Consider the following 21,526-nt stretch of genomic DNA (forward strand, 5'->3'; position numbering starts at 1 on the left):
GAGTAGACTCATACAGCATACACTCTTGTGTGTGGCTTCTTTCCCTCCATATACTGCTTTTGACACCTTGCATGGTGATGCATGCATTTTGCATTCTTCCTCTTTCTCTAAATTGCTAAGTAATATTCCACTGTATAAATGAAATGAGATTTTAATCCCTAAAATAAAAATAGTCAAAAGCAAAAATTCCTGATGAGGTAAAGCCCGTAAATGATAACCCAAATTATTTTCCAAGATAACCCTCAAGGGCTAATACATATATATATATGTATATATAACTGAATCACTTTGCTGTACCGCAGAAACTAACACAACATTGTAAATCAACTATACTTCAATAAAATAAATTTTTAAAAAATCCTCAAGGGCTGCATTTAGCATGCATATGGGCACCATGGACATCAGAGGAGGCCCAGCCTCACAGGCAAGAAGCGCTCCTGGAGTGCCAAACGCTATGATGAGCTAACAACTTTTGGGGAGAAAAACCGTCAAATGGTGGTGGCAGCACTGCGCCCGACTCTGCCATGCTTCCTGGATTGTTAGAATCTACACTTTTAAGCATTTCGTGATCTCTTCCCTGATGTCTCCTTCATTCTCACCCACAAATTCCATCATATCCAGGATCCCATGATTTCGGCAGCTCAGCAAAGTCCATTCCTTTCCTTCTGAATATGAGAGCTAACAACAGAAGGATGGAACATCACAGGTTACCAGGATGCTGGCTAATATAGCCTGAAATTTTGCTAACAATTGAGTCGTTTGATAAGTAAATCATTCTGTAAGCTGAATTCCTTTTTTTATAAATTTACTTTTATTTATGTGTTTATTTTTGGCTGCGTTGGGTGTTCGTTGTGGTGCGCGGGCTTCTCACTGCGGTGGCTTCTCTTGCGGCGGAGCACGGGCTCCAGGCACGCGGGCTTCAGTAGTTGTGGCATGCGGGCTCAGTAGTTGTGGCTCACGGGCTCAGTAGTTGTGGTGCATGGGCTTAGTTGCTCCACGGCATGTGGGATCTTCCCGGACCAGGGCTCGAACCTGTATCCCCTGCATTGGTAGGCGGATTCTTAGCCACTGCGCCACCAGGGAAGTCCCTGAAATCCTTTTTAAAACACCAGGATCTTTATATTTGGTTTATGTTCATGCCCCCCTTGGGAAGTTTACATGATCTTGCCTTAATGTGGAGAATTTCTTAGGATTACTCTATAGTTGGAGTACCTGTATTACCTTAGGTGGAGCAGATCCCTGCCCAAAAGGAAATGAGTCCTACAGCCAAGTTTTCTTAACTTTCAGTGGAAGTTTCCTTACCTTTATAATCTCAAAACGTTTATGTTGTTAACTGACTGGTCTCAAAGAGAGCTTATTATTTGGAAAGGCTCTTCAGAGTTTTTTGCATCTGCCAGGACACCATCTGGCCTTTGCCTAGTTGACAAATAGGTACGCACCCCTGAAGGTCTGAACAAACACTCAGCCTCACGATCCTTTACAGTCAAAGATGCTGCTTCGGGATTAAAGCAAGTGGCTACCAAGACCCAGAGTACAGCCGTAGAACACTTGTTTGATTTGCCGTGATTAGTTGGCCATCCACTGGAGGCCCGTTTCTGTTATATCTGTCAGGCTGATAGCCTTTTTCATTCAATTTCTTTAATGGTTATAGGAACTATTTGGGTTTTCTATTTCTTGAATTTGTTTTATTGTTTCATTTTTCTAGAAATTTGTCTTTATTTCCCACATTTTCAAATGCACTGGCATATAGTTGTTAATATCCTCTTATTATCTTAGCATCTGTACTATCTATAATAAAGCCCCCTTTTCTCAGCCCTGATATTATCTGTCCCTCCTTTTTTCCTGGATCAATTACAAAAGAGGTTTGCCAATTTCATTTGCCTTAAAAAAAGTTTGGCTTTGTTAATTCTCACTACTGAATGTTTATTTTTTTATTGGACTAATTTCTGTTCTAGTTTTTCTTTCGTTTCTCCTCCTTTCTTCAGGTTTACTTTGCTATCTTTTTAAACTTCTTGAGGTGAATACTTGGCTAATCAATTTTTAGGCTTTCTGTTTTTATAATATACACATTTAAGACAATGCATTTCCTTCTAAATCTGTTTTAGCTGCATCTACATGTTTTTTCTTCTTTTTTTTTTTTTTTTTTTTTTTTTTTTTTTTTTTTTTTTTTTGTGGTATGCGGGCCTCCCTCTGCTGGCCGCTCCGCGGCATGTGGGATCCTCCCAGACCGGGGCGCGAACCCGGTTCCCCTGCATCGGCAGGCGGACGCGCAACCACTGCGCCACCAGGGAAGCCCTCTTCTTTTTAAAAATATTTCTTTCTTTATTTATTTGGCTGTACCAGGACTTAGTTGTGGCACACTGGATCTTCCTTGCACCACACGGGCTCTTTTAGTTGCAGCACGCTGGGCTCGTAGTTGCAGCATGCGGAATCGTTTTTTGTTTTTTTTTTTTAGTTACGGCTATCGGAACTCTAAGTTGCGGCACACATGGGGGATCTAGTTCCTTGACCAGGGATCGAACCCAGGCCCCCTGCATTGGGAGTGCGGAGTCTTAACCACTGGACCACCAGGGAAGTCCCTGCATCTACATGTTTTGATATATAGTTTCCTTACTATTTGCTTGAAAATATTTTCATTATAATACCTTTTTGGACCTATAGGTTATTTAGAAAAGTATGTCAATATCCAAGCACTTGGGGATTTTCTTATTATCTTTGTTATTGAGCTCTAGCTTAATTGCGCTGTGGCCAGAGAACATACCCTGCATGATTTGAATCCATTCAAATTTGCTGAGACTTGCTTTATGGCTTACCATATATTTGTAAATGTTCCTAGAGCACTTGAAATAATGTATTTGCTTCAATGTTCTATATACATCGATTAGGATAGGGCTTTTTCTTTTTAATCGTGTTGTCCAAGTACTTTGTCTTTAATTTTTAATATATTTGTCCTATCAATTAGGTGTATTAAAAATAACCCACTCTGATTGTAGATTTATCGTTATTTAACTGTCAATTTCTACTCTATAAATTTTGACATTACGTTGATAAACGTCATAAAAAGGTAAAATTAATATCTTCCTGGGGAAGTGAACCTTTTGTGAAATGACCCTCTTTATTTTTAGTAATGCTTTTTGCCTTAAATTTTATTTTGATTGCTATTGATACAGCTATGCCAGCTTCCTCTGGCCCAGTGTTGCAAGGTTCATTTTTTTCTATCCCTTTTACCTTCAACTTTTCTGAATCCTTATATTTAAGAGATATAGAGTTTTAGAAAGCCAATTTGAGCTTTAAACGTCTAACTGGAACAATTAATGTAACTAGCTACTGACACTTATTCTAATTACTGATATGTTAATAAAAACAAGTCTACCATTCTCTGTGGTTTTTCTTAATCTCCTTTCTTGCCGTCTTTTGGATTAACTGACTTTAAAAAATTATTCCATATCTTCCCACTTCTAGTTTGTAAACTTTGCCTTTTATCTCTGTTCTTTCACGGGTTACCCTAGAAATTATACCACACATTCTATTAAGGGACAAAACAAGAAAGTTAGAATACTTTAATCCTATGTTTATGCCCTATTGTTTTCATTCTGATCTTTAAAAACCCAAAAGATATTATTCCATGTTCATTTAGATGTGTTTGCTTGTTTCTCATTTTCTTTGCTTATCATTCCTTCCTGTGTCCAAATCCTCCATCAAAGATGATTTTCCTTCCACCTGAAGGGAGATTCCTTTAGAATCTGAGGGTCTCCTGGTGACAAACTCAGTTTTTGTTTATCTGAAAATGCCCTTATTTCTCCTTCATTCCTAAAATATCGTATTCCTAGGTTTAACATTCTAGGTTGGCGGTTATTTTTTCTAAGTTATTCTTTCAGTAATATTGAAGACTATTTCACTGTTTTGTGGCTTCTGTCGTGTGGTCAAGAAGTCAGTTTTTTGTTCCTTCGAAGGTAATCTTTTTTTCTCAGACTAATTTTAAGATTTTTCATTTTTGTCTTTGGTTTTCTATATTTTCATTCTACGTGGATTTCCTTTTATTTATCCTTTTTGGGATTCATTCAGTTTCTTAAATCTGTGGACTGGGGCATCTTTTGTTTTGTTGTTTTTTTTTTAAGTCAATTCCAGAAAATTCTCAGCTATTCTCTCCTCTCCTGAGACTGTGCTCAAATGTATGTTACACCCTTTCACTTATCTCTATGCTTCTTGCTCTCTTTCTGTATTTTCCTTCTTCTTACCACTCTGTGATACATTCTGTACACTTTCTTGTGCTCTCTCTCGAGCTCATATAATCTGCTATTAAACTCATCCACTTAATTTTTAACTGTAATAGTTTTACTTATTTCTAAAAAATCCACTTGATTGTTTTTAAAACCTGGTACCTCATTTAAAAGTTGTTTTTAAAATTACATCAGTAAAATTGACTCCTTTTGGTGTATACAGAGTTGAATAATCACCACCAAAATCAAGATACATCATCATTGTGCGTCTTTTGTAGTCAAACCCTTCCCCTACCTTTAACCCCTGGACAGCACTGACATCTTCTCTATTCTTATAGTTTTGCCTTTTCCAGAATGTCATATAGAGTGATTCAGACAGTATGTATCCTTTTGATTCTGGCTTTTTTCACTTACCACCATGCATTAGAGATTCATCCATGTTGTTACATCAATCAATAGCTTGTTGCTTATTATTGCTGAGTACTGTTCCATTGTATAGACATAAACAAAGTGGTAAACAAAATTAAAATTGTTATAGGCTTTTGCGTAAACATAAGGTTTCATTTCTCTTAGGTAAATACCTAGGAGTGGGATTGGTGGCTCATAGACTAAGTGTGCATTTAATTTTATAAGAAACTGCTAAAATACTTTCCAAAGTGGCTGTACCATTTGCATTTTCATCAGCAATATATGAGAGTTCCAGTTGCTCTGCATCCTCACCAGCATTTGTTTCTGTTTTGCCTTTCTAATAGGTGTGTAGTGGTATCCCAGTGTAGTTTTAATGTGCATTAACCAATGACTATTGATGTTGAGCACTTTTTCATGTGCTTTTTTGCCATCTGTGTATCTTCTTAAGTAAAGCATCTTCAAAAACCTTTTGCCTATTTTCCTTTTTATTTTTTTAATTTATTTACTTTTTTTTTTTTTTTTTTTTTTTGCGGTATGCAGGCCTCTCACTGTTGTGGCCTCTCCCGTTGCGGAGCACAGGCTCCGGACGCGCAGGCTCAGCGGCCACGGCTCACGGGCCCAGCCGCTCCGCGGCACGTGGGATCTTCCCGGACCGGGGCGCGAACCCGCGTCCGCTGCATCGGCAGGCGGACTCTCAACCACTGCGCCACCAGGGAAGCCCCTTTTGCCTATTTTTAATTGGGTTGTTAGTTTTCTTAGTCGAATTTTGAGCACTCTTGTCAAATGTGATTTGCAAATATTTTCTCCCAGTCTGTGATTTGACTTTTCATTTTCTTAACAGTGTCTCTTACAGAGCAAAAGTTTTAAATTTTGATAAAGTCCAATTTATCGACTTTTTCTTTTAGGGACTGAGTTGTCATATCTATGAACTCTTATCTAATCCTTGGTCATAAATATTTTCTCCTATATTTTCTTTGAAAGCGTTTATAGTATTACATTTACGACTATGATATATTTTAAATTAATTTTTGTATACTCATTTGAGTTCAAATAAACTTTGAACTCTCAAAGTTCAATTTTTTACATATGAATGTCCAATTGCTTTAGCACCATTTGTTGAAAAGACAATTACCACCACATCTACTGAAATGTGACAGAGGAAAAGTAGTCCTAATATAGAATAATAAGGAAAATCTATCTGTAATATATGAAATAAAGTCTCTAATGAAATTAGTATCTGAAGCTAGGAGATAAGAGCTAGGATTTAATATTATTGGAAGCTGTTCCCCTGAACTACCTCAAAGACAATCACTACTAGCACTTTGACTTAAAACAAGAGAGAGAGATGCAGAACTCTGTCACCAAAATAAGGTGAGTAAAAATGGCTGATACGGGAAAAGGCACACGTGGGGAGATTAACGTTTCCTAATGTCAGTTTTACAACTCTGTAAAGACATACAGAGCAATCTATGGATAACAGTAAACCAATCGCATAACTGGGTAACTCTTGGAATGTGTTATGAGATGATGATTGATGGGCTTGGAATTTAGCTCAGTAGAAAGTGCAATAAAGGTCTCCTGAAGGAGAATAAAAGCCATAAAAGAGGAATCAAAGGCTCTCTCTTGATATCATTATTTCTTCTGGATGATTAGACCATCCAATACTTTGCCTGACGTCCTACTGAAACTTTTGGATGTTCCTGGATGATAAATGATTCCACTGCATCTCACTTCCTTTGCTTTCGAGTCAGCCAAACTTGGGGACATGTTCACCTCCAGGAAGGAGGAAAATGAGTAATCCACCTCCACCCCCGCTGCCGTGTCTGACAGAGAAGCAAAGGAGCACTGCCCCCGGGTGGCCGCCAACAGTCTGGACGTGCTCTCCAGCCACATGTGTCTGAACACGCTGTGAACTGAACCCACACTCCACGTAGAGAACCCAAAGCCCTGGCTCTAGCAGCCCCTCTCTCGGCCCTACAATGCAACAAGCACAGGGGAAGTAAGGGTCTTACCTGTGCTGTCCTCCCCAAGGCCTTCTGCGGCCTCCCGAAGCTTAATGTCCATCACCCTCGTGGAAATCATGTCCAGCTCACTAAAATCAGATAGAAAGTCATGTTAGAGGAACAAGTCTAACAGAAGTTATCAATGACTGAGGCGGTGGCGACTGCGTTTTGCCCACGTCCCTGGCAAAGACAGATTCCAGGTCAGTAGAGGCCAAAAACATGTCCACAGCTCAAGATTAGTAACCACATCAGCATTTATCTAATCACTGACCAGAGCCATTTAATGGAAAACTGGAAAATGCTTCACCGATTTACACAAGGCAGATTTCGTTCCTTTCTTTGAAAAAAAAATTTTCGGAGATTAGGTTTTTCTCTTGTTCACTGTAGAAAGTCTGGAAGATGGAATGAAAGTCACCCATTATCCCACCAACCAAGAATGACTAACTACAGAGCGTTTTAATGTATTTCCTTCCAGTATCTTTCATGCAAATATTTATGTGCACAAGCACACATGCACTATATTAGTAAGACTGAGTTCCTGATTTTCTTATCCCACATCAGTAAAATTCTTGATGTTATTGTAATGGCTACATAATGTTTTGATATTCTGCTGTACCATCACTTACTTATATTGTTTCTTTTTTGAACTTTTTATGAAAAATTTCAAACAGATATAAAAGTACAGAGAATGTATAATGAATTTAAAACATGGTGACTCTTGCTCATTTTCACCCCTTCTCCACTCCCCGCTACCTGGGTTATTTCAAAGCAAATCATTCCACATACCATTATCATTTCATCCATAGGGACTTGGCTTCTCCCTAGATTAAAAATTTCTGATTCTTATGGAAATCAAATAAATGATTACTGGTCAATATTCCTGCTACAGAGTATTGAGCTGTGTCCCTGCTTTCCACAACTGACTTTTAAACAGCACATTCTATCCCACACAGACTAACTCCTCATTTACTTGGAAAGCTATTTCTTATTGGCAATTACTATGAACTCTCGTACTTTAAAAGGGAGCTAAAATATTTAATTAACCAATTAACATTTACCACTTGCACACAGTACATAATGGGAAATGATGGGAAAAATTTTAAAAAATATTCAACAGAGGAAAGAAGATGCAGGTCTTTGCTAGATCTGGGTCTAATATTTAGGTCTCCTTTAATATTAATGTCAAACTGCCCCATCCCTGACCAGCCAATTCCTTAAAAGGTGAACAAACCTTCATTAGCCTTGCTTCTTGATTTTGATATAATTTGGCTTTACAAAAATGTTGGATCAACAGAATGAAGAAGAAAAAAGCCACACACACAATCATCTCAACTGATGCAGAAAAACCATCTGACAAAATTCAACACCCTTTTATGATAAAAAAAAAAAGCGCTCAAAAATCTAGAAATAGAGAAAAACTACCTCAGCGTAATAAAGGCCATATATAAAAAGTCCACAGCTAACATCATACTCAACAGTGAAAAACTGAAAGTTTTTCCTCTAAGATCAGGAACAAGACACTCACCACATCTATTCAGCATAGTACTGAAGTCCTAGCCAGAGCACATAGGCAAGGAAAATAAATAAAGGGCATCTAAGTTGAAAAGGAGGAAGTAAAATTATCTCTGTTCACATGTGACATGATCTCACATGTAGAAAATCCTAAAGATCCCTGCCACACCGCACACACACAGAACTGTTAGAATAAATGAATTCAGCAAAGTTGCAGAACACAAAATGAACACACACAAATCAGTTGTTTCTATAAACTAACAATGAACAATCCAAAAAGGAAATTAAGAAAATAATTCCATTTACAGTAGCATCAAAAAGAATAAAGTACTTAGGAATAAATTTAACCAAAGAGACAAAAGACTTATACCCTGAGAACTAAAAAATGTTGATGAAAGATTGAAAGTAATGCCAATAAATGGAAAGACACCCCATGTTCATAGACTGAAAGACTTATTATTGTTATGATGTCCATACTACCCAAAGCAATCTACAGATTTAATGCAATCTTTATCAAAATCCCTTATCCCGGGCTTCCCTGGTGGCACAGTGGTTGAGAGTCCGCCTGCCGATGCAGGGGACGCGGGTTCGTTCCCCGGTCCGGGAGGATCCCACGTGCCGCGGAGCGGCTGGGCCCGTGAGCCGTGGCCGCTGCGCCTGCGCGTCCGGAGCCTGCGCTCCGCAACGGGAGAGGCCACAACAGTGAGAGGCCCGCGTACCGCAAAAAAAAAAAAAAATCCCTGATCCCATAGTATGCTGCTGCTTAATGTTACTATAGGGGATGGGGCGGCTACCAGAGGATCTGAAGGAAGAGGCAGTAGAGAAGGAGCAATGCAAGGAGTAAGGAGAGTAAAGGTGGTAAGATTTGGTTAAGAGTCACCAACTACTACCCTGGATACCATCTTCTATGGTTGCCACTGAGCTAGAAAGTACAAGGGCTTGAGCTTTCTATTGCTTGAATTTGGAGTTAACAGCTTCAATTACTTATCAAGCATGCAGCATATCATCTGACTATCTCATTTAATCTCCAAGAACTCTAAGTATTCCCATTCTGGAATTGAGAAAATGTATTATGTATCAGGTAAGTTTATTAACTGGCCCAAAGTAGTGAGGCAGAGACACCAACCTATATACTCATACTGACTGTATATGCAGGATGGGCAGGCACTTATGAGGCCTGGGGATACAGCGATGGATGAGACCAACTTGGTCCCTGCCTCTTGCACGTGCTGATCCAGTGGAGTGGAGCATCCTGAGCTGTCCCCAGAGGGGCTTAAGGGAAGCTGGGACACCCAGAGGACACCAATCTCCCACGGAAATGGCTCTGCCTGCCAAGCGGCCCCTGTCCAGCATCAGGCCAGGCCCAGAGGCTGAAGGAGCCCCAGGAGACCATCCATTGGGTCTGACAGGGCATCTTAGTTTGCAGGGGGTGGGGGTGGGTTGAGGCTGCCATGATTTATCAGCTAACACTCCTAAGAAAGCATGAGGTTACCTTCAAAATGTCCACTTCTGCACATTTTACAAAATGTTCCTTGCCAGGAAGTGCTGAGAACATGCAAGTGTATGTGAGCGTGTGCACAAACCTCGGAGGTGGGTGTACAGGAGGGCGCCCGGCCCGCTGAGTGTGGAGTAGACCCAGGAGCTCAGAAACGCTTCTCCCTGGATTGAACAACGTGGCTGTGATAAAGCCCTGTGCACAGGGCAGAGGGCTCAGGAGCAGGTGGGAGGGTGAGCGGGAGACACGAGAGGATGGCCCGGTCCTCACCTTGCTAGAAGGTACGTTCTCGGCGGGGGCCCAGGTGCAGAGAGCAGCACCAGATGCCAAGGCTGCTAACGAACTCACGCTCAGAGGCAAAAGTCACCCCATAGACAGAGGGACGACAAGTCAGCCTCACCCCATGTGGGAGGTTTGAAAACCTGCTCATGTTTTATGTTCCAAACATCGTCTTACTGATAGGAGTGCAATATGGTGCAGAGGAAAAGGGAAAGACTTGGAAGTGAGGCAGTCCTGGAGCTGAAGCCGCATCCCACCACTTACCAGGGCTGAGCCTCTGTTTCCTCATTTGCAAAAGGGGGGCAATAACACTTTAACTAAATGGGACTGAGAACACAGCACATACAAGCACCCGCTGAGAAGAGCTGTTGGTTTCTGCATCTCGTTTCTCACCATGGGCTCACGCCTCTGCACAACTGCAGACAAGAACACACATCACTGGCACACCCTAGCGACCGGCCATGCTGTCTCATGTGGGCACAGTCTCCTTGTGCAAATGGCTCGCTTTGGAGCCACCAGTATCAAAGATCAAGACACCTGGGCTCCTAGATGACCCCTGATCTTCGCAATGCTCCACAGCCCGATGGACCATGAATGAAACTGCTGCCAAGTAACTGATAAAAATATATTCCGGGCCACGGAGGAATGCCCTCCACCTGAGACTGCGGGGTGTGCAGATGGAGGACCGTCCCCTTCACTCGGATGCTCCAGGCGCAAACACTCTGCAGCTGTTACAAGGGAATGTCTTCTCTGTTAAGCCCAATAACTTGCCCTGCTGAATACATGCTCCCCAACCCGAGCAAAATTCAAGAAAAAGCCAGAAGGAGAACCATAATTAGAAAGGCAATGTGGCAAATAACCAGTATCTCCCAGCATCCCTTTTGCTTCTCGCTGTAACTCAAAGTTCAAGTCAAGTGGCCTCAATGTCCCCTCAACCAGTTTCTGCCCTCTACCATCCCACCCCGTGGCTCTGACAGCTCAAGTCCAAGACAGGAAAACTTGTTCTTTAAACCTGGACCTGAGGGGGCCTCTTCAGGGGTTCTAATTAACTCAAAAGGGTGCTAAGCCTCCAGACCCCTCTGCACAGCACTCATCAGTGTGCATCTGGGTGCCTACAGGATCCAGGGGAGTTCTGGATCCAAAGAAGGATCCTTGTGAGGGCTGCCCCACTGCCTCTCTCTGAACCCTAACTCACCACAGGCTTCTCCCCAGCTTCCAGCAGAATTCCATCATTAGTTGCAGCTTATACTGAAAAATTCTACAGAAGCTTATTCACGTGAAGAATGAGAACAGATTTTAATATGGTATTTTAAAGGTACCCATCCATTACACTTATTTACACAGTGCAAAGAAAAATATCTGTATCCTGATTACATACCTCTGAGCCTATAATTGTATACAAAAACCTTAGTGTCCACCCCTACAGACGCACTCATTCCACACTACCCTCCAGGCCCTGTTTGCATCTCTGTGGTATTCTGTCTCAGCCCCTGTACCTGTCTTCACAATGCTCAGCACAGCTGTCAACAGCAACTTGTTTGTTAGGTGTCTGCTGACCACTCCCCTCACTTCCAAGGCTGTGAGCTTCTATGCCTGTCACATCCATTGCTCTCTTACCGGCAGTAAACAATCCAAAAATGAAGTTAAGAAAACAATTCCATTTACAATAGCATACAAGAATAAACTACTCAGGAATAAATTTAACCAAGGAGGTGGACTGCTTGTACTCTGAAAACTACAAAACATTGTTGAAAGAAATTAAAGAAGACATAAATAAGTGGAAAGCTATCCTGTGTGTTCATGGATCGGAAACTTACTATGTTTAAGACAGCAATACTCCCCCAAATTGATACAGATTAAGTGCATTCCCTTATCAAAATCCCAGATGGCTTTTTGCAGAAATTGACAAGTTGATATGAAATTTCGTATGGAAATACGAAGGCCCCAAAACAATCTTGAAAGAGAAGAACAAAGATGGAGGACTCGCACTTCGCAGTTTCAAAACTGGCTACAAATCTACAGCAGTCAAGAGTGCATGGTACTGGCATAGAGATAGACATATAGATTAACAGAATTCAGGGTCCAGAAATAAAATATATTTATGGCCAATAGATTTTCAACATGGGTGCCAAGACAATTCAATGTGGGAAGAATCAGTCTTTTCAACAAATGCTGGAACAACTGGACATTCACAACCAAAACATAATTTGTACCCCTACCTCACACTATACATAAAAATTACCTCACAGTGGATCACAGACTTAAATGAAAGTGCTAAACCTAGAAAACTCTTTGAAGAAAACATTAGAATAAATTTGTGATCTTGGGTCAGGCAATGATTACTCAGATGCAACACCAAAAGGGAAGACAGGTAAGTTGGACTTTATCAAATGTATAAACTTTTTGTTTCAAACCTCTCTATCAAGGAAGTGTAAAGGCAGCTCACAGACCGGGAAAAATATTTGAAAATCATATATCTGCAAATCTTATATCATACAGGGATCTGTGCCCAGAATATATAAATAATTCTTATAACTCAATAATAAAAGACATCCATTTTAAAATAGACGAAGGATTTAAACAGATACTTGTACAAGGAAGGTAAACAAATGGCCAATAAGCGTATGAAAAGATGTTCAACATAATTAGTCATCAGGGAACTGCAAATCCAAACCAAAGTGAGATACTACTTCACACTCACTAGAATGGCTCTAATCAGAGAGATAGACAGTCACAAGTGTTTGCAAGGACATGGAGAAACTGGAACCCTAATTCATTGCTGATGGAAATGCAAAATGTTATAGCCACTTTGGAAAACAGTTCCTAAAAAAAAACCCCACAAAACATAAAGATACCATACAGTCTGACAATTCCATTCCTAGGTATTTACCCTAGAGAAATAAACACATATGTCCATGGAAGATTCTAGGGATACAGTGGAGTAGGAGGCACCAGGAATCTGTCTCCCACTTAGAAAACAACCACACTGGCAGAATCTGTTTAAGGTAACTATTTTGGAGTCCATTTAAGGCTTGCAACTTCCCCTGGAAGGTTGGTATGCAAATTGCAGTTAATTTCAGTCCATTTCAGCTCTTAGCTCGATAGCATCTACTCACCCCAACTCCCTACCCCCACTGACAGGCAGTCATGAATCTGTTCCTGGAGCAGCTTGCACACAGCTTGAAGGAACCCATGGTGGGCAAAAAGGACCCTGCTCTCCAAATACTGGGGATCTGTGCTGTGATTAATGCTTATGATGACAGAGTTGCAGACAAAGAGGTGGGCCGCCACTATTGCTGCACTTCCCCCTACTGTTGCAAGCCCCTCCCCTTCTAGCCGCACTAACTTCCAGGAGCTTTAAAGGCCTGGGTTGGTGCTCCATTTCTCCTCCCCCACTTCAATTTTCTCTCTTCCCCTTTTGGGAGCCAGACATTAAGTACTGGGGCATTCAAAAGCAAACTGTCAAATGAGAAAGTTACTGTATAGGCCCAGGGAAAGGCACAGGCTTAGAAAAGATCTGAGAAGACCTTAAGATTACAGTTCAGGCTAATCCTTGGCACAAAAATAAAGCCCAGCAAACCCAGAGGAATGGGGAGAATCCGAGTTCCAGAGTTACCACATTATTAGATTCAAATGTCCAGTTTTGAATCTGAAAAAGATCTGGTGGCAAATCTACTAGACAAAGACTTTAAAACAACTATCTTAAAGATGCTCAGAGAACTAAAGACGCAGAGAAAATGAAGAAAATAATGTATGAACAAAATGGAAATATCAATAAAAAAGATAGAAAACCTTAAGAGGAAGCAAAAAAAAAAGTCTGGAGCTAAAAATAATAATAACTGAAATGAAAGATTCACTAGAGGGTTTCAAAGGCAGATTTCAGCCGGTAGAAGAAAAAATCAGAAAACTTGAAGATAGGACATGGATAAAGTGAACAGAGCATAAGGGACCTGTAAGACACCATCAGTTGGATCAAAATACACATTGTAGGAGTCCCAGAAGGAGGAGGGGGGAGAAAGAGGGGCAGAGAGAATATTTGAAAAATTAATGGCCCCAAACTTCCCAAATTTCATGAAAGACACAAATGTAAACATCTAAGGAGCTCAATGAATTGAGATACATTATAATCAAACTGGTGAAAGCCAAAGATAAAGAATCTTGCAAGCAGCAAGAGAGAAGCAAATCATCACACGCAAGGAATCCTCAATAAGATTATCAGCAGGTTTCTCATCAGAAACTCTGGAGGGTAGAAGGCAGGAGGCCAATATATTCAAAGTGCTAAAAGGAAAAAAAATAAGGCAACCAAGAACCCTGTACATAGCAAAACTGTCTTTCAAAAGTAAGGGAGAAATTAAGACATTTCCAGATAAATAAAAGCTGAGGGAGTTTGTTACCACTACACCTGCTCTGTGAGAAATGTTCAAGGGAGTCCTGCAGGTTGGAATGAAAGGGAACTAGACAGTAACTTTAAACCATATTTTAAAAATGGATAAAGGTATGTGGTATATATACAAAATGGAATACTTCTCAGCCATAAAAAAGAATGAAACTTTGACATTTGCAGCAACATGGATGGACCTGGAGGGCATTATGCTAAGTGAAATAAGTCAGCCAGAGAAAGACAAATATTGTATGATACCACTTATATGTGGAACCTAAAAATACAACAAACTAGTGAATATAACAAAAAAGAAGCAGACTCACAGACACAGAGAACAAATGAGTGGTTACCAGTGCAGAAGGGGGGAGGGGCAATGGGGGTAAGGGATTAAGAGGTACAAACTATTAGATACAAAATAAGCTACAAGGATATATTGTACAACACAGGGAATATAGCCAATATTTTATAATCAGTGGAGTGTAAACTTTAAAAATTGTGAACCACTATATTGTACACCCGTAACATAATATTAAAAATCAACTATACTTCAATTTAAAAAAAAAAACTAACTTAAAAAAGCTCAGTAGGGCTTCCCTGGTGGCGCAGTGGTTGCGCGTCCGCCTGCCGATGCAGGGGAACCGGGTTCGCGTCCCGGTCCGGGAGGATCCCACGTGCCGCGGAGCGGCTGGGCCCGTGAGCCGTGGCCGCTGAGCCTGCGCGTCCGGAGCCTGTGCTCCGCAACGGGAGAGGCCACGACAGAGGGAGGCCCGCATACCACAAAAAAAAAAAAAAAAAAAAAAAAAAAAGCTCAGTAAAGGTAAATACATGGCAATTATAAAATGGTAACTATATACATGGTAAATACATGGGCAATTATAAAAGCTAGTACAACATGGGTGTGAATTGCCCAGGTCCACTTAAATGTGAATTTTTTCAATAAATATGTACTACAGTACTACACAATCCACGGCTGGTTGAATCCCTGGATGCAGAGCCACAGATACGAAGGGCCAAGTGTAAAGTTAGACTTGGATTCTGGACCGCGTGGAGGGTTGGTGTCCCTAACACCAACGTTGTTCAAGGGTCAACTGTGTTACTGTAACAATGGTTTGTGACTCCACTTTTTGTTTTCTACACAATTTAAGAGACTAATACATTTTTAAAAAGCAATTAGTCTCCAGCTATAAGGTCCTGCCATCCCCGGAAAAGAGTTAATAAAGCCACTGGAGTACCCATCCATGCTAAAAAAAAAAAAAAAAAAAAAAAAAAGCAATGAGTTGTCTAAGAGCTGGTATTACTGTAACTTTGGTTTGTAACGCCACATTTTATTTGCTACCTAATTTAAGAGGTTGCTGTATTTTTTCAAATTATTAATTTATGTTTCTGCACACACAGTGTTTAAAGATGTTATTTAGTGGCGTCAACAACGAAAGGAAGAGGAACAGAGATGTAAAGGAGCAGAGGTTCTGTGTGTCATGGAAGCTAAGATGGTATAAATCCAAATTAGAGTGTTGTAACTTTAGCATGTTAAATGTAATCCCTATGGTAACCACAAAGGACATAGCTGTAGAACACACACAGAAGGAAATGAGAAAGGAACTTAAAAGTTTCACTACCAAAAAAATCAGCTAAACACAAGAGAGGACAGTAATGCAGGAAACGAAGGATAAAAAATCTATAAGGCATAGAGAAAACAAATAGCAACATGACAGAAGCAAGTCTCTGTAAGTTGTAAAAAGGAAGGAAATTCTGAACTCTGCTACCCCGTGGATGAACCTTGAGGACGTTATGCTAAGCAAAATAAACCAGTTGCAAAAAGACAAATGCCGAATGATTCCACTACTTATTTAGAGGAGTCAAAATCATAGAGACAGAGGCAGAATGGTGGTTGCCAGGGGCTGGGGGAAGGTGGAAGCGGGGGTGTAGTTTAATGAGTACAGAGTTTTTGTTCTGCAAGATGAAAACAGTTCTGGAGATGGATGGTGGTGATGGCTGCACAGGATGGATGTACTTAATACCACTGAAGTATACACTTTAAAATGCTTAAGATGGTAAATTTTATGTTATGTGTATTTTACAACAATAAAAAAATGGAGAAAAAAGCACACGAAAACGTATACATCAATGTTCAGCATTATTTATAATAATCAGAAAGTAGAAATAGCCCAACAATTGATGAATAAATTTAAAATGTGGTACATACATATAATGGAATATTATTCAGTCGTAAAAAGGCATGATGCACTGATACATGCTACAGTATGGATTAACCTTGAACACATTATGCTAAGTGAAAGAAGCCAGACACAAAAGGCCACATACTGAATGATTCCATTTATATAAAATACCCAGAATAGGCAAATCCATAGAGAAAGACAGATTCCTGTTCACCTAGGATTGGGGAGTAGAGTGCTGGGGGAGGGAGGTAGAAAGGGAAGTGACAGCTAATGGGCACAAGGTTTCTTTGGGGGAGATGAGTATGTTCTAAAATTAGATTATGTTCATAGTTGCACAACTCTGTAAATATACTAAAACCTATTGCGTGCACACTCCTAACAGGTGAACTTTATGGTAGGTAAATTATATGCCAATAAAGCTGCTGGAAAAAAGCGTGACCAGAAAAAAAGGTGAAATAAAGACATTTTTGGAAAAGAAGACATGATACAATGTGTCGCCAGCAATCCCACAGTAAAGCAGATATTAAGGGAAGCAGGATATGATCTCAGATGGAAGCCTGGAGGTGTAGGTAGGAATGGAGGGCAGTATATGTGAGTAAATCTAAACCTGGACTAGACGAGCAGGTTGTCTGGATCTCAACCAGACGCCCTGTACACAGCTGGCACGAATGTGCCTGCCCTGCTCTCCCTGACCCACAGGCTTCGTTTCCTTCCAGCCCAGGACCTTTGCAGATGTTGTTCCCTGGGCTTGAATGCCCTTCCCTGCTCTTACACTCCACTTCCTTCTATCAACTCCCACTCAGCCCTCAGGCACCAGCTTCACTTCCACATCCCCCCAGGGGTCTGATCGGATGAGCCTGCACCTCCCACAATGCACAGTGAGAAGCCCTGAACCTTTTGTTCAGCGCACTCACCAGTTTTCATCACACCTCTGTTTGCACGATTCTGGGATCTGGTTCCCCTTTCTGGATTTAAGCCTGCTTACCTTCCCTATACCTTTAACCAACTTTTCCTTTTCTTGGGGAAAAAGACGAAAATAAACTGGGACTTGACTATTGTTCTCTAGTGAGTCACACCAGGATCTGCCTGTACCTTTTTTTAGAAAAAGAAGTTTCACATTACTGAGGCAACGGAATGTGTAAGGCTTGCAAAGTTCCTGTGAGAAATCTCTGCTTGAAAATTGTGCCAGCTTTACTGCCTTATGATAGATACTTTTATCCTCAAGAGCAGAAGAGTTGACCTCTGCTTCCACCCCAAGGTGGCAGGGGCATTGGCAGTGGACCTCTCCAGGGTCATGTCTCCTCGAGGGTGCCAGGGGACCTCCTGCCCTTCAGAGTAGACACCTCGATGTTTCTGTGCAAAACCTGCTCCGTCCACCTGTCGGGAAGGACAGGGAGGAGAAAGGGTAGATCCACTCTGACATATGGGAGAAAAGAAAGCAAAGAAATCACCCAGAAATAAACCCACACACCTACGGTCAATTAAACTATAACAAAGGAGGCAAGAATATACAATGGGGGAAAGACAGTCTCTCTCTTCAGCAAGTGGTGCTGGGAAAGCTGAATAGCTGCATGTAAATCAATGAAGTTAGAACACACCCTCACACCATACAAAAAAATAAACTCAAAATGGCTGAAAGACTTAAATATAAGACATGACACCATAAAACTCCTAGAAGAGAACATAGGCAAAATATTCTCTGACATAAATCGTACCAATGTTTTCTTAGGTCAGTCTCCAAGGCAACAGAAATAAGAGCAAAGATAGACAAATGGAACCTAATTAAACTTATAAGCTTTTGCACAGCAAAGGAAACCATAAACAAAACGAAAAGACAACCTACGGACTGGGATAAAATATTTGCAAATGATGCAACCAAAAAGCGCGTAAGTTCTAAAATATACAAACAGCTCATACAACTCAATAACAACAACAACAAAAAAACCCACCTAATCTAAAAATGGGCAGAAGATCTAAATAGACATTTCTCCAAAGAAGACAGGTGGCCAATAAGTACATGAAAAGATGCTCAGCATCACTAATTACTAGAGAAATGCAAATCAAAACTACAATGAGGTACCATCTCACACCGGTCAGAATGGACGTCATTAAAAAGTCTACAAATACCAAATGCTGGAGAGGATGTGGAGAAAAGGGAACCCTCTCGCACTGTTGGTGGGAATGTAAATTGGTGCAGCCACTGTGGAAAACAGTATGGAGGTTCCTTAAAAAACTAAAATTAGAGTTACCATATGATCCAGCAATCCCACTCCTGCACATAAATCCAGAGAAAACTATACTTTGAAAAGATACATGCACCCCAGTGTTCACAGCAGCACTATTTATAATAGCCACGACAAGGAAGCAACCTAAATGTCCATCAACAGATGAATGAATAAAGAAGATGTGGTGTATATGTATACAATGGAATATTAGTCATAAAAAAATGAACTAATGTCATCTGCAGCAACATGGATGGACCCAGAGATTATCATACTAAGTGAAGTAAGTCAGAAAGAGAAAGACAAATAACATATATCACTTATATGTGCAAATGAACTTATTTATGAAATCGAAAGAGTCTCACAGACATAGGAAACAAACTTATGGTTACCAAAGGGGAAAGCGGGTGGGGGAGGGATAAATTAGGAGTTTGGGATTAGCAGATACAAACTACTATAAATAAAATAGATAAACAAAGAGGTCCTACTGTATAGCACAGGGAACTATATTCAATATCCTATGATAAATCATAATGGAAAAGAATATGAAAAAGAATATATATACATATATATATAAAACTGAATCACTTTGTTGTACACCAGAAACTAACACAACATTGTAAATCAACTATACTTCAATTTTTTAAAAAGTAGCAAAGAAATCGGATGAGTGAAGGGCTGAAAGCCGAGAATTCAGACACTGAGTCACAGCGCTCGCAGGATAGTGGGAGGGAAACAAAGGAACTTACTGGGCGGTCAGTTTCCTATCGACCTATATAATTGATTATCTTATTAAAATACTAAAATTAGGCTTGGCCTAGAGAAGTCAGTCATCCCCTATCTGGCTAAGGATGTAAAACTTGAAGACTAACTCCTTGAGAATAGGGACCATGTACCAGCATGGTACTGCCACACCGGAGGTCCTTAATAAAGATTGTTGAATGAATGAATGAGTGAGTGAATGAGCCAGAAGCATTTATAACACTTGTTAGAAAGGATTCACCTCCTGATAAGAATGACACAGCATCAACTACCCAATCACTGTTCCCAAGACGACATAGTACTCCAATGTCTTGAGGAGAGACGTCCTTCTAAATCCAAGACTTAGCTAAACGATGTCACATTTCTTTAGCCTGAGTTCTTCTTGTCCATTGTCCCCCTTTAGACATCAGGTGCTCTATAACCATGCAGAGCCTTTGGGAGTCAAGGAATATGGATGCAGAGGAGGTCTCTGCCCCAGACGCCTTGCTCCCGTCCTCCGGCTTCCCTTCGGCCACAGCTGGGCAGGGACAGTTGGGGCACCCAAAGAGAACATGGCGGTGGACCACAACTGGCTGGGCTGTTTCTTTGCAGAGAAACAGCAGAGCTTCATTCAAACAAACTTAGTCATCCGCAAGACAAACAGCACAGTTTATAAGCATATAAATAATATCTTATGTAAGATAAACTACACCACTTTTTGAAACTTAGGTAACAGTTGATTTTGTGGTAGTCAGAGTCCTTGTGAATGGACACGTTGATAAGTTACTTAGCTGGGAATGCATATAGTTGGCCAATGCAGCATATACCTATACACCGTGTATACATGTATACACACACACAGGAACCTGTGTTCACGTATGCAGCCTATGTCTACACGAATGCTCCTCAACAAATCTCATGTCTCAGACTGTGACGCATGACAGCTTTCACAGGAGTTACCTGTTTTCACTCACCTAGAAATGAATGTTTTCATATGAGATTTAAAAAACGTTAGTTTAGACATTTTCAGGTTATTAGAATAAAGCAAATCCATTAGTGACATTTACAAAACCATCATTTCAAAAACAGGTAAGCATAAGAGCTTCAAACTTTGCAACCTCAGAAACTGCATTCACATAGTTCCTGGGAAAATACATTCTAACGCTGGAGTATCTTGCCAAGATGCCATCTAACTTGGAAACGTTCAGTCTCAGAGTTAGAGCTGTAAGTTGTACTGCTCGCTGCCCACATAGGACGAATGGACCCAGAGCCCAGGGCTCAGGGAAGCTTTATGAAGGCTGGTCTGTTTTTAACTTCATGAGTTTATTTACGTAATAAATTCCCCCTTTTTAAGCATTTATACCAAAAATAATGGCACGAAGAAAGTTCTTAAGGCTAAATTTATCTAGGATGTTCCATATGTGATTGGCATTTCTGCAGCACAGCAGATGCAGAATTAAGGTTTTGCTTTGTGTTTTTTTTTTTTTAATTAGGAAGTCATGCTCCAAAGTCTATTAATGAGGAGACATCACACCACCGCTCTATTCTGGTCCATTCAAAATAGGCAGCATCACTGCTGCAAATATGTTCCTATAAAAGGTTTCATCTTCAAGGAATTCATGGAAAAGACTGACAAGTACAGGTTTCTGGTAACTGACTATACTGCTGAACTGAATGAATAAGCATTTTCAGAATTCTAATGGAAAACTGATGAACTCATAAAAGTGCTAACAAAAGATCAAGATGAAAAAAAAAATGAATTACATGGGACTGAGCGAACCGATGAGGATGATTATAATTTTTGTGACTTTGTTTGAATTCAAAAAAAATCTCACAAGGACTCAGAGGCAAAAAATATACAAATGAATTTTCACTGCAAAGTAAAGGAGCTGTTACAGTGGAGGATTACTGGACTGAATGTCAATATTATGACATTGTATGAGTGTGTTTCGTAATTGCAATCATTGTTGCTTTTGTTGTGGTCATCCATTTACAATGCTTGGTGTCAGTCTATTTATCTCTTGTAAAAATAAAATATAGTGTGTGCGTGTGAAAAAATAACAAAAAACAAAATGGGCAGCATCAGAC

At 40.4% G+C, this 21,526-nt stretch overlaps 1 protein-coding gene across 1 annotated transcript in view; it reads right to left on the reverse strand.

Moving 5' to 3' along the window:
• Nucleotides 1-21,526, reverse strand: part of CRACDL (CRACD like) — a 125,742-nt gene that overhangs the window by 41,765 nt on the left and 62,451 nt on the right. Inside the window, exon 2 of the mRNA XM_055089060.1 lies at nucleotides 6,641-6,720. Within this exon, the coding sequence (XP_054945035.1) occupies nucleotides 6,641-6,710 (70 nt within the window). The 5' untranslated portion in view covers nucleotides 6,711-6,720. The remainder of the gene's footprint in view (nucleotides 1-6,640; nucleotides 6,721-21,526) is intronic.

The sequence above is a fragment of the Physeter macrocephalus genome, chromosome 12 (genome assembly GCF_002837175.3).
Source record: "Physeter macrocephalus isolate SW-GA chromosome 12, ASM283717v5, whole genome shotgun sequence".
Lineage (NCBI taxonomy): Eukaryota > Metazoa > Chordata > Mammalia > Artiodactyla > Physeteridae > Physeter > Physeter macrocephalus.